This window comes from Bactrocera neohumeralis, chromosome 2 (assembly GCF_024586455.1).
Source record: "Bactrocera neohumeralis isolate Rockhampton chromosome 2, APGP_CSIRO_Bneo_wtdbg2-racon-allhic-juicebox.fasta_v2, whole genome shotgun sequence".
NCBI classification, from domain to species: domain Eukaryota; kingdom Metazoa; phylum Arthropoda; class Insecta; order Diptera; family Tephritidae; genus Bactrocera; species Bactrocera neohumeralis.
In genome coordinates this window covers 63,549,146-63,562,351 of record NC_065919.1, presented here as the reverse complement: position 1 = coordinate 63,562,351, position 13,206 = coordinate 63,549,146, and the positions used below count along the sequence as shown (strand labels likewise).

The window sequence follows — 13,206 nt, the reverse complement described above, 5'->3', positions numbered from 1 at the left end:
ATGTATTCGTGCAGAAACTTAATACAATTGAAGCAGAGCAACCCTGCAGGAAATTTTTTTCACTTGACGCAAATCCGAAAAGTGGGAATAGGTTAAGGATTACAAATTATTGTTGTAATAGAAATTTTTTTTCGATTCAATAAAATAGCACGGGATTTTGAAGAAATTGAAAAAAGTAATTAAATATTATTAATAACCGAACAATTAATATTCTTATATTTTTTCATGTTTTCTTAATATCTTTTAATTTCTAATTTGAATATTTTTTGGAATGCTGCTTGAAATACATATTTCCTACCAACCAACATTCAAAGCAACTCGCCATTATAACTTATTAGTTACACTAATACACCGGCGTTCGCGTTTCCCATTGCATTGTTGCAACTTGCCATTAATTCCGTTTGCGTTTGCTTTTTGCAGACTGCTTTTTTGCACGATTTCTTATTGGCGCGCCGCACCGGCAGCCGCAGGAAATGTCTGCGCTTGTAAAACAACTTGTTAAATATAGGCACACATGCACACACACACGCGCGCAGACATAAATGTCTATGAAATATTTTATCAGCTTCAAGCGTGCAATGAGCGCAGCCGAAATGGGCGAAGATGCATAAGTCCACCGCTGTCTGCGGCGGCAAACGGTGGCAGGAAATATCTATTTTCCACACTTCTTCATCGCAACAACTCAGCAGCAGAAATTGCAAACTCCGCGCTGCCGCTGCTTTGCACTCACTCATATTTGTTAGTATACTTATGTATATATGTGTGTGTGTATGCAATTCTTATCGCTTTGGTTACAAATTTTTCAGGACTACAGTGGAAAGATCGCGCTATGCGTATGTGTAGTTGTGCAATTAACGTGAAAATTCCACTTAACTTATTCAAGTGGAAATAATTTTATATACAATATATATATTTTTTTCCACTTACAACATTGTTGCTTATACTGCTGTTGTTGTATGCATTAGCTGTTGAATGTATGAATGGGTGCTTGTGTTAGCCGCTTTCGTTTGTCTAGCGGCGGCGTCGTTGCGGCTGCCAAACTGTCAGCGCAATTTGTTTATGCCTAATCAAATGTGAAAATCGATTTTTTCCTACTTAATGAGTAGAAAATTTATTTAAGCATTTTGCGGTAGCGACGATGTAGTTACATATGTGGTAGATTTTCATGTATCGTAAATATATATTTATGAATTGTGAGTGGGAAAATGGTGAAGGTGAAGCTCTCGCCAAGAAAGTATTAGATATTATGTATGTGTATACTAAAATATTATTTGAGACTAATAATTACTATAATTTTGGTTAATAGTTTATACTCAGACGTTATAAAAAATATTTAGAAAGCAAAAAAAAATTTTGAAAATTGTTTGGAGATTTCACAAAAAGGCTGAAAAATATTTGTTACTCAACTAAAAATTGCAATATTTTTGATACAATATTTCGATGTTAATAGAGAAAATTATTAGAACTTGATTTTTTTCTGAACACCCTTATACTTTATGATACAATATCCATGTTCGATTCGACATTTTTCTGCTTGCTATGTTTGCACCCTGCTCTCCCATCGAAAATTTTGCAAGTGCTAAATTTAGTGAGTTGATTTCGATACATGAGAGTATGCTATCCTATAAAAGTGGTATAAACGCTAACTAAAATGATAGCGAGCTTTATACTATTTCACATTTTAGACTAGATAAATCACGGTGAATGGCTCAGGAGGGTGAAAATTATTGACTGTCAAAACTTATGAACTGGTATAAATTTTAGTCGTTTAAAGAAATTTAATCTTCCCTTAGGTTTTTTGAAATCTTCGCACGGCAAATGTATATCCACCAAGGAAAGATGAGTAACAGAACTATGCATGCAACAGAGCACATGTTAGCACAAGGTGATATCACAAATGCTTAGATGACTGGTATAGCTTGATCGATTCGATACTCCATAAAGTTAGATTAATCAAAACTCATATATTTTACAAAAAACTGTCAAAAATTATTTTTTTACATTTGAGGAACTTGAGACTTGAAACTTATGTAATTAATATAATACAATAATAAAAAAATATTGAAAATATGCCTTATAAAATACCAAAGCTAACATAATCTTCTTTACTCCAAATTTACAACCTTCGACCGACTACTAGCGCCACTTAACTGCACCAACCACAGCCGCACTACAGGGGTTGTAGCAAATAACAGTAATTTTTCTGACTCTACGCCGCGTATTTAATAGCTTAGAGTCAAAACTGTAAAACGACAATTGCATTTACGTTTTAAACGCTTTCGAAGAACAACACATTAAACCCCATAAGTTAAATTACACACTTCAATTAATACACCAAACAAAACACACACACACACCAGGTCACCGCTTAGTATTGCTGCCAAACAGCGGTGATTGGTGGCTGACAGCCCGCTTACTCACAATCGCGCTTCAACGAGATGTGGTGCAGTTGGTTAATGTCCTGCTGATTTGTTTACTTTAAGCGCGTGCAACAACAGCATTAAATACAAAAACACAAAATACAAAAATCACAAAAAAAACACTAAAGCGAAAATAACAACAACATGCATGTAATGCAGCTGTTTGATTATTTGCATTCAGCAGCAAGGAGGGTGTGCTGGTGGCAGGCAAACTGTCACTCAAAGCATCAAAAGTAAACCGCAAGCATTGCGTGGAGACTTTTCAATTTGAAAAGGATAACAAACGAAAATTGGCATTAGTGGATGTGTTGCATATGCTGAGGATTTGAATTTAATTTATTTTACTCGCTTGCGGTGGTTAAGAAAGCAGCTTTGTGTCGCCTCGTTAAGCGCAAGTAAATTTTATACAATTCATTCGTGCGCATGTGATGTATGTATGTGTGTGTGTTTTGATTGAAATAGTTATTTTCACTTTATTTTTAATTGCGTGGTAATTGCGCCAGTCAAAGCGTGTGAGTGTGGACACTCGCATTTAATTTGACATTTTGACACTTGTTTTGTGCGGTTATGAAAATAAAATTTCAAAATTTCTCCCCTCCAGCTCTCACCGGTGGCGCAGACGTGTTAACGATACTTGGCAGTTCTCATATACTTATATGTAAGTGAGCATAATCAAGTGTATGTTTTACGGCTTGTTGCATGCCGCATGCAAGTTTAAGCCAATGCTTATGCCGCTTGTGGTTTGGCCCGAAAAAGGTGCCTCAAAAGACAACCTATAATTATGGCATTAAGGCAAGTGAAATTTTAATTTCTCCGCAGTGCGTAAATGAAAAGCAATATATGTACATATGTATTTTTGTAGCTGTAAACAACTTTAGTTTGCACGTAGGGCTTGTGGGCGTGCCGAAGTGTGCTGCGTTGACTTTCGTGTGCGCCTGCGCGCTGACATATAATTATAGGTTCTAGTTAGATTATAACTTTTCTCCTGAATATTCCAAGAATTGTAATTTTTCCATGTAATTGAGGTATATTTTTAACCTTTTAGTTTTCTTGGTTGCATGAAACATTTTTTTTAATTATATGTTTGTACAGTTCGCTTGAAATTTATGTAATTTAGATTATTCTTTTGATTTTCTTATCTAAGTTTTTTCTGAATATTTCTCTGATGGATTTGGATTGAAATTATTATTATTATTTTTACTCTTTGTATGTTTTTTTTTTTTTTTGTTAAATAATTTTTATTTTTTTAGAAAATGGATTTTTTATACATTTTTATTAATTTATTTAGTTGCAAAATTTTTTTATTAAAATAGTTCTGAAATTTTTGGTTAGCTGTAATATTTTTATTAAATTTAAATGCATAAATTAAGCCTTTTATATTATTTAAATAATTTATATTTTATTTAAATTTTTTTTTTTTTAATAATTTTTATTTATTTTAGGAAATTAATTTTTCATATTTTTTAATAATTTCTTTGTTGTTAATTTGTTTACTAAAATAGTTGTTGTAATTTTTTTAATGAGTTGAAATATTTTTATCAAACAATTTTTAGTTATAAATTAACTTTTAATATTTAATATTATTTAAATAATTTACTTAATTATAAACTTTTTGTATTTAATTTTTTTTTTTATTTTAATAAAACTCGTAAAAGATTTAAATTTTTTTTTTAATTATAAAAGCCTTTGTTTTTTAATTTCTAGTTAGGAAATATTTTATAAATTTTCACAAACAAAAATCTTAGTTAAAGAATTTAAATTTTTAATTTTACTTTTTTATTATTTTTTTAAATACTTTATAAATTTTTTAAATAATTTATTTCGTTACAAAAACTATTGCTTTTATTTTCTGGCTTACAATTTTGGAAGTTAAGTAAATATTTTATATATTTGTGACAAACAAAACTCCTATCTAAATCCTTGGAATCTAATGGATTATTTAATGTATTTCCAATTTTATGTCTTTTCACCACAAAAAAAATTTTCCTACTTTTTTTCTATAAACTAAAAATGTTCTTATATTCATATATTTATATATGAAACGTAAAAAGAGCCCTTTCAGTCAGTGATATAATAACTAAGTCTGAAAAAAACATTAACACACAAAAATCAGGCACTTCCTTAAAAAATTTATGAAAAATGCTGTTTTTTCTTTACAAAAAACTTCAACCTATTCCCTTCTCGCGCATAAAAGCCGCTATTTTTTCCTACACCAACAACAGAAACACCACTTTTTGATTTGTTCATTTCCCTTCTATTGCATTGAAACTGTTATTTTTTTAATTTCAAATTATATTTTGGTTGCTGATGCGATGAAACATAAAAATGGTTCAAAAGTCGTTGTTGTCGTTTAAGCAAATCAAAGTGTTGTTCTTGTTGCGCTTATAACCCCTCAGTAGTGCAGATGCATTGTTGTGACTAGTGTTGTTGTTGTTATTAACTGGTGTTGCTTGTTTGTCAACTTCCATGACAATTTCTTGCTTTCGTTTTTGCGTTTGTTTTTGTTGCATTCGTTTCGCGTTTTTTTTTATTTTGATTTTTTTTTGCGACTATTATTATTCGGTACTTTTCGTACTTCAGTTTGTCACAAACGCATGTTGCCACTGTCAAGCGCAACATTGGCTGCAGTTGTTGTTGCTTCGCAATGCCGGTGGTTGTTTCTATTGTGGTTGGGCTTGTTGATGCTACTGCTGATGAATGCGCGTTAATTTTGATGGCTTTTTACAATGCGATGCCCTGTTATGCTGTGAAGTGACGCGATGTGTTGTGATGCGCGTACCAACACCAAAAACACCCCGAAACATTTTACGAATATTAGCAAAGGCTGTTTCACCAAAAGGAGAGTTGAAAAAATATTATTTGTTATGCCGCGCGCAGACAAAAGCGGTGGAAATTTAATGCGCACCCCTTGCCGATAGACCCACCTTTAGCAGGCAGTTCGTCATTTGATCATTCACTGGTCTCATAAATGCGAAATATGATAACGCATTATTGTTTCGGCTGCTCGAATTGCTGTCGCTGGCGGCGCCACGTCATCATACGCTATGCGCAACAGCGCGCACGTAAAATTGGAAACTTGTACTTTTTGTTGTCGCCTTTTAGGGGTTGCACCAGGCGCACGTAAATACAATTGCCTTCTGTCTATGTTGACGCATTGCTTTTTGGGAGATGTTTTTTGCTGACTCAAAAATTATTCTCTTTTTTATTTGCAGTGTGTTGGCAGTGAAAAAGGGGTGTGGCCACATTTACCGATACGGGTAATTTTTCGCTACTTTGCAAAATTAACTTTTGCGTGGCATTTTTAGTGCGGTAATGCGCAATTAGATGCTTAGTGTAAGGGATGTTAAGAAAATATTATATACTGAATTTCATTGAAATCGGTTTGGTAGTTCCTGAGATATGGTTTTTGGTCCATAAGTGGGCGAGGCCACGCCCATTTTCAATTTTTAAAAAACACCTGGGTGGACACATTTTTTTAATTGTACGTTTTTGTTAAAAAGTGATTTTCAAAAATGTGCATTTTTTTTCCAATTATATGCAAAAAACAAAAATGTGCATAAATAATACAAAAATTAGAAAATTTTTGTGATACAAATATTTTTTAAAAAATTTGCATTTTTAATTAAAAAATAATATGAAACTTAAATTAAAAAAATCAAAATAAATAAATAATATAAAAATATGAAATTTTTGTAAAAAAAATTTTTAGTAAAAAATTATCACATTTTTAATTTAATAAAAAAATACAAAAATTATAACATTTTTGTAATTTAATTTTTTTTAATGCTTACATGTTTAATTTTAAAATATTAAAAAAATATGTAAGTTAATATTAAAAAGAAATTTGTACAAAAAGAAAATAGTCGCAAAAGTCGCTTCTCAACAAACTTAAAACAGTTTTTTTTTTTCATTTTAGGACTCCTTAGCAACTTTCACTGCGTTAAGCCAGACCAGAAGACGCCTGCCTGCAGCACGAACCGTTTATGCGCTAAACTTCTTCAACTTCTTCAAAAAAAGACAGAAAAAACACAGTTAAGTGTGTGAAAATGTTCGCTCTTGGCTCTTAAGCCTGTTACCTCCACCACAAATGACGTCAATATAGCAGACGTAAGCGCAGTCATAATAATTTCCTATGAAAAATATGCTCAACAAGCAGTGGAGAAACACTTCAAAGTTGCTGCTTTTGCCGCCAAAACGCGCATGCGCTGCCGTCTTTAACAGCCCAGCCGGCACTTTCAAGAAAAGCCCTTTGAAAATGGGCCGCTCCACGTAGCACTCACAATGCACTCCACTTTATGTATACAACACCAGATACCAGAAAGAAAAGAGTGAAAAGACAATGGTCACAACACCATTGGAGCACTTCAAAAGCCGGGGCTCAAGCAATACTCCGAGGCATACTTGAGCGGACAAAGCGAAAAAAATCACATTAAAAAAGCAATAAAGCGAACGCCAAACAAAAGCGTTTTCGAACGCATCTTTTGCATTGAATTTTACAGATCTTTACTAGCACTACTACAACAATAATAATAACAACAAACAGATTTCAATGTAATGAATTATTTACGGTGATAGGCAAAAATTGTAACTGCGCGCGCTGTTGCCGGTGCTTGCGCCACACGGTGTAACTACTTGCAAGCGGGCAGCGGGCAGCGGTCGGCAGTTGCAGCTGCACTGCACTGTGCGGCAGACAGTGATAATGCATTTTCTGCGCAGACGCTCATGCGCGCCCAGCTGTCTGCCACGCCGTGCTGAGTAGAAGCTTGCTTTTTTCATAAGATCTTTTTATAGTTCGCTTTTTTGTTGTTGCCTTATGAGTTTTGCTTGTACGCATGAGTGTAAATATATATATATTTCTTTCAACGCACAAAGCAGCTTACGACGCTTTAAGCGCCCAAAAGTGGCTGTAGCAAATCATAAAAATGGGATTTTCAGCTTAGCATTCAATCTTTTGCTTTGTCTGGCTGGCTTCACCTTTATAGCTGCTGTAGTTGTTGTTGTTATTGTGTCATTTTGTTCTACTTTTTGTAAAAATTTATTTTCAAACACACAAAAATTGTGCGCTCAATTGTTGATTGTTTAAACTTTGCCGCTACATGAGATTCGACTGCGTCTAGGCAACCGATACATTAAGCTTTGTAGCGCTGTGTTCGTGTGTTCGCACATAAACTAGGCGTGTCGCAATTTTACTAAAGTAATTAAAATGATGAATTTATGTTGAAGTTTATTAGGCGAGCCTAATACTATTGATTTACTAGTGAGAAAACTAAAATAAAAAGCTTTACGGCATCTATATGTTTGTACATGTACTCTACCAATTTGAGTGGTTTTAAAATTCTGCTTAAAACTGGTCAGCGCGCGTATGCTGTGTGGCTTTACGGTTTAAATACCCGTTCAAGGTGTTGGAAATTTAATTAAATGCTCGCAAAATTACTTCGGACAACAATGTTGCTTAATGGCGCTCATTAAAGTGGAGGCTTTTAAGCGACGAGCAGCTACCTTTTTGGTTTTTTTTTCAACGAAGAAATTTAACTTTTTTGTTTTTGTGTTGACTCACTGTTCTACTTGTTGCATTTCTTTCGGTTTTTAGGTTACCTAATGCCAACACTTTAACACAATTTCTATTGAGTTCCATAATAAATTACATACCAGTCACAAGCAGGCTTCTATGACGCACATAAAAGCACATATCGCGCATAACCTACTCTAAAACTCTCGATATCACCTACACCTGAGCATTTAAAGCAACAGTCGTATTTTATAGCTCAAATCAAAAAAACTAGTAATAAAAAATAATTTGTATTTATGCAGCACTTACCAGGGTCTGATGTGTCTAAGACAGGTGGTTGTTGTGATAGTGGGCCAGGTGTACTACCAGCGCCCGGCGACCTAGCGTCATCGTTCATGGCGCCACCATATGACAATTGTGAACTAGGGGGCCGCTGTAAATGAAAAGACGAAAGAGCGAACATATACACATTAATAAAAATCATATGTGGTGTGCATAGCAATAATTGTGTTAAATAAATTTATGGCATTTTAAATAGGTAAATGGTTAAAATTTAAATTCGTAAACATACTTATAATAATTTTACAACTACTGAGTACCGAAATCACTACTGCCATTATTTACATATGTATATGGCGCTCATCACAGCTGTAGTCACGGCTACTCGTGTTTGGACTATGCTTCGCGGCGACTTCGGCGGCTAGCGCTTTTGTGTGGGCTGCGCGCTGAGTTCAAAGCGAATTTTGTGTATAATTTAATTTCTTAATTTTTTTTGTAATTTTTGTATATTTTTTTTAACGAAGTGCAATTAAAACTTAATTGAGTATGCTGAAGACAGTTTTGGCTACCGCTGAAGTTTTAATGTGGTCTTTGGCATGACGAAACTTCATAATAGACGCATTCTCAGCACGTTTGCTACGTTCTCAATATTTGCATACATAAATTTTTCTGATTTTTCAATCAGCATATGAGCAGTTATGCTACTAAAAATATTTTTAATTATTTTTTTGTGGCAAAACATAATTATCATTTCATTATAGAATAAAAAAAAGTGAAGAAAATATTTAAAATAATTCTTCAGTAATGCCTCACCAAAGTCATTACATCCCAAGCAACAAATCTTCAAAATGCGAACGGTTATAGTCACCCTCCCTCTCACACAATGCTCTCAATACCCCCATTACTTACATCTCTTTTGTTTAAAGGTTACGTTTTTAATTACATATTATTTTTGTGTTTTTTGTAATAAAGAATTTTTCAACTATTTTGCCCACGCATGCACAGCCATGTAATATGTAAACTCGTAGACCTATCGTTGCTTATGCGTATGTAAGTGGGTAATTAACTGGGTAGCACATAAATTTTGATTATTGCCGGCAAAGTGGCATGACGAAAGCCACATAATTGTCTGTTGTTTTTAAATTTATTATAAATTGCTTATTAGCATTTTTTAAATTAATAAAATCACTTTTGACTAATGGAAAAGTATATGCACACGCAAAAAGTGACTAAACAAATATAATTGGTTTCAGAAAAAAGCAAATAACAAAAATAATAATAATGCATAAAACGTGACTGTCTCGTTTACATTATTGGTAAAAAGTAATTAAATTTCGTGAGCGACGCCAATCGAAACTTAAGTACAGAAATAAACAAGCCGCCTCATTGCTACGCCTTATAGAATGCGAAGTGTTTGGAAATATATTAATTTGACAATAAATTAAGTTGAAATTGTAGACGACAGTCAAACCCAAAATATGCTGGAAAATGCATAATTTTGCTTTTATAATGACCACTGGTGAGAGGTGTAAAATATGAAATATATGGACAAATTTTGAAAAAAAAAAATTTATAATTTTTGGACTGAAGGCGATCAAAAATGTGTAGAAACCACGACTGACGCATACACAATTTACCTTTTTGCGCGTTTTCAGTACCTGCGCCCTTGAAATATTTATAGCAACCTTACCCAGATTTTAGTATTATTTAAAAGTAAGGAAAAAATTAAATCACCAAACAAATATAGAATATTTTTGAAATTGTATAAAATAATTTATAAATAATTAAAATCAACTTTAATTAATTATTTATAATATTATTTTAATTAAAAAAATTAGTTATAATTATGAAAAAATTATTTCAATTAAAAAGATATTAATTTTATTATGAATTTTTTAATTATTTTAACGAAAAAACTCAAAATTTTTACTTTTTTAAATTTTAATAATTAGAAATACTTTTTTAAATTAAAAAATAAATAGTGAATTTAAGATTAAAATTAATTTTAATATTAAATTTTTATTTATTTTAAATTAGTAATTTTAAATTTATTGGTTTTTTTAACTATTAATTTTTAAGGAAAAAAGTAGAGTTTATTACTTCTTTAAATGTTATGAAAGAAATTATTTAAAAATTATATATATAATTATAAAAAGTTATTAATTACTTATTTTCTAATATTTTTTTTCAGAATCCTCTAATCGCATTCAACAATGTCCTATATAATTCTTCAACGCATCTAAATTGTAGAATAGTTCAGAATTTGGGAATCTATGAATGAACGAAATATTTTTGAATAATTATGAAAAATATAATTTTTATTTCTTTTTCGACCAAAATAAGAAAAAAACGTGTAAAAAAATATAATTTAATTCTATTTTGCTACTTGTTATCAAAATCCTTTAACCGCATTCGAAACTGTCTTACATATATTTTCTTAAGCACATATTTTCCCACACGCACACACTTTCACTTGAAATTCTACGATTATTGTCGGCATGGAGTTTCCCAGTAAGCCGACAAAATTTTCCTTAACAAGTCGACCGATCGACTAGACCAACCTGTCGGCCTGTCAAAATGTCAAAAACGAAATGATGGGCTTTACGCAACGCTGCATACATATTTAAATGCTCAAACACACACATACATATGTATATGTATGTATATAGGGTCGCAGAAGCACCGCCAAACATGCGAGCACGCTTAGCGAAGTATGTGTGTACATATGTACATTTGCGTGCATATCAAGCGCGGTCAGAACGTCTAGACTATGTCTTAAAAAGTTAAAGCGAACAGCTACAAAATCGTCATACACACATGCATACGTATACTACATGCATGTGATTAAAAAAATGTTTTATAAATGTATAAATATATGCTTAGCTGCAATTTAAATGAAAATCGCAAGCGTAAGAAATTAATATGCGGCTGCGTGTGCGTCTAAGGTTCGCACATGTGCTCTAATGCATATGATAAGAAGTATATTTGTGTATGTATGTGTTTTTGTGCATTTGAACTTAGCACATATGCGCTCTACCTTTATTTTTATGTATTTTCTTCTTAGCTCATTTCCACAAAAAGCTTGCAACATTGACGCGTCAAAAGGCATGTCGCTGACGGCATATTAAAATTTGAACGCAGAATTAGTGGATATTCATTTCAGTCCTTTTGCAAATTAATATGGGAAATTTAGTTATATAAAGCAGGTGGCAGGGCAATCAACTGTTGAAAGTCATATGCTGGAAAATTTAATCATTAGTTGTATATAAGAATGGAAAGTAAACTGAAGAAGAGAAAAAGTTACAAAAATAACTTAAACAAACTCATCAGTGTTGAAGACTGAACTTCTAAATTAAAAACAAAGATGGATATAAAATATGCAGAAGCTTTTGAAAAGTTAATCAGCTTTAAAAACAAAGTATGCGGGCTCAATATTTTGTATTTAAAGAATTGAAAAGTATAAAAAATATCTCCCCCAAAACAATCACATTTCACTTAGAGAGAAAACTAAATTTAGTAACAAAAATTTGTATTCTTCAAAAAAGAAATTAATTTATACTTCTTTAGCGAAAATTTATCAAAACGTAGAAGGAAAAAATTTCTCTTATCCACTTTGCATCAAAGAGAAAAAATCCTCTAGTTGTCAAACAATAATATACAAGCACAAATGCTCTGATCAGCTCACATCTCTTTACCTATTTGAAACTCCACACCGCCAAGCCACGCCTTTTCCCACACAGCGAACTAATATTTCATTTTTGCACGCCGCAATAACCAATTATAGTCAACGCCATAACCAAGCGACTGCCAATAAAAACAAAAACTGTAAAACTCTCCCACCATTTGCTGCGACCTTTCATAATCAAAAAGCAAAAATGGAAAAAAAACTAGAAAAAAACTTCACTAAATATGACACTACGCCAACTAGTGCCTCTTTTAAATGCAGACAACGTTTCTAAATAGTTAATAAAAATTATTTGCATTGCATTTTAATTGAATGTTTTCAAATTTTCTGCACACAGGACGAGCATGCGAAATGACAATAATCATAACTATTAAAAGCAAATGTTTGATGAGGTGAAATTCAAATGCGTGCAATGGCTAACCGCCATCACGGGTATTTTGAAAAGGCTAGCATATGTATATATATGTATATACTATATTTTATGTACACAGTTATATAAATATATCTATGTAAATTATGAAAAAATCATAATAAAAGAATTATTATGCATGAGAGTAGCAACACGGAGTACCCAAATGTCTGTCATAGTAAAAATAACTCTTTGAAGAAAAAATTAAGAATAAAAAATATTTGAAAAGTGAAAACAATTACAAACACAACTGCTTGCAAAAGCAATACAAAAGGCGAAATTTCGATTATAATTACAAATGAGTCGTTTCACAGGCAGCTGAGTGAGCGCTTGCTTTGCCTTTGCGGCAAACGTGTTCTATACAAAAAACAACAGCGTGAGTACTACAGTACAGCAGTCACAAGCAAATTAAAAAGCTATATATACATGTAAACTGCTCGACGTCACTTGAATACATATTAAATATATGTGAGTATTTACCAAGAGCGCTCAAAAAAATTTAAGATATATGCTTGCTTGCCGGTTTTTTTAACTCTTTTCATATCGTTTATTTTGCTATGAAAATTGTTGTGAGAGTTCTGAAAAATTACATAAAAAAGCAGTGAAATCTAATTTGTTGCAAACATGCGCTTTCAGATGGCGTTATTTTTACGCGATATTACAGACATTTAGGAACACTAGCGCTGCTTGTATGAAAAGTGGGTTTAAAAAATATAAACAATTAACAAGAAGTAAAAAAAAATTAAAAAATTTTGATTAGTTTTAACAAAAAAAAAATACAAAAAAAATTTTGATATTTTTGAAAATCTAAGAATAATCATCAGCTTTTCTTACGTTTTTTTTTAAATTCTATTAAAGCAAACGAGCAGCTAGATATATTTGTCTGCCGCTTGCACTATATAAT

The 13,206-nt window shown here is 32.2% G+C and overlaps 1 protein-coding gene across 1 annotated transcript in view; it reads right to left on the bottom strand.

The window, feature by feature from the left end:
- The window catches only part of LOC126751079 (homeobox protein homothorax), a 317,674-nt gene that overhangs the window by 159,197 nt on the left and 145,271 nt on the right, over window positions 1-13,206 (bottom strand). The window contains exon 7 of the mRNA XM_050461014.1: window positions 8,239-8,362. Within this exon, the coding sequence (XP_050316971.1) occupies window positions 8,239-8,362 (124 nt within the window). The remainder of the gene's footprint in view (window positions 1-8,238; window positions 8,363-13,206) is intronic.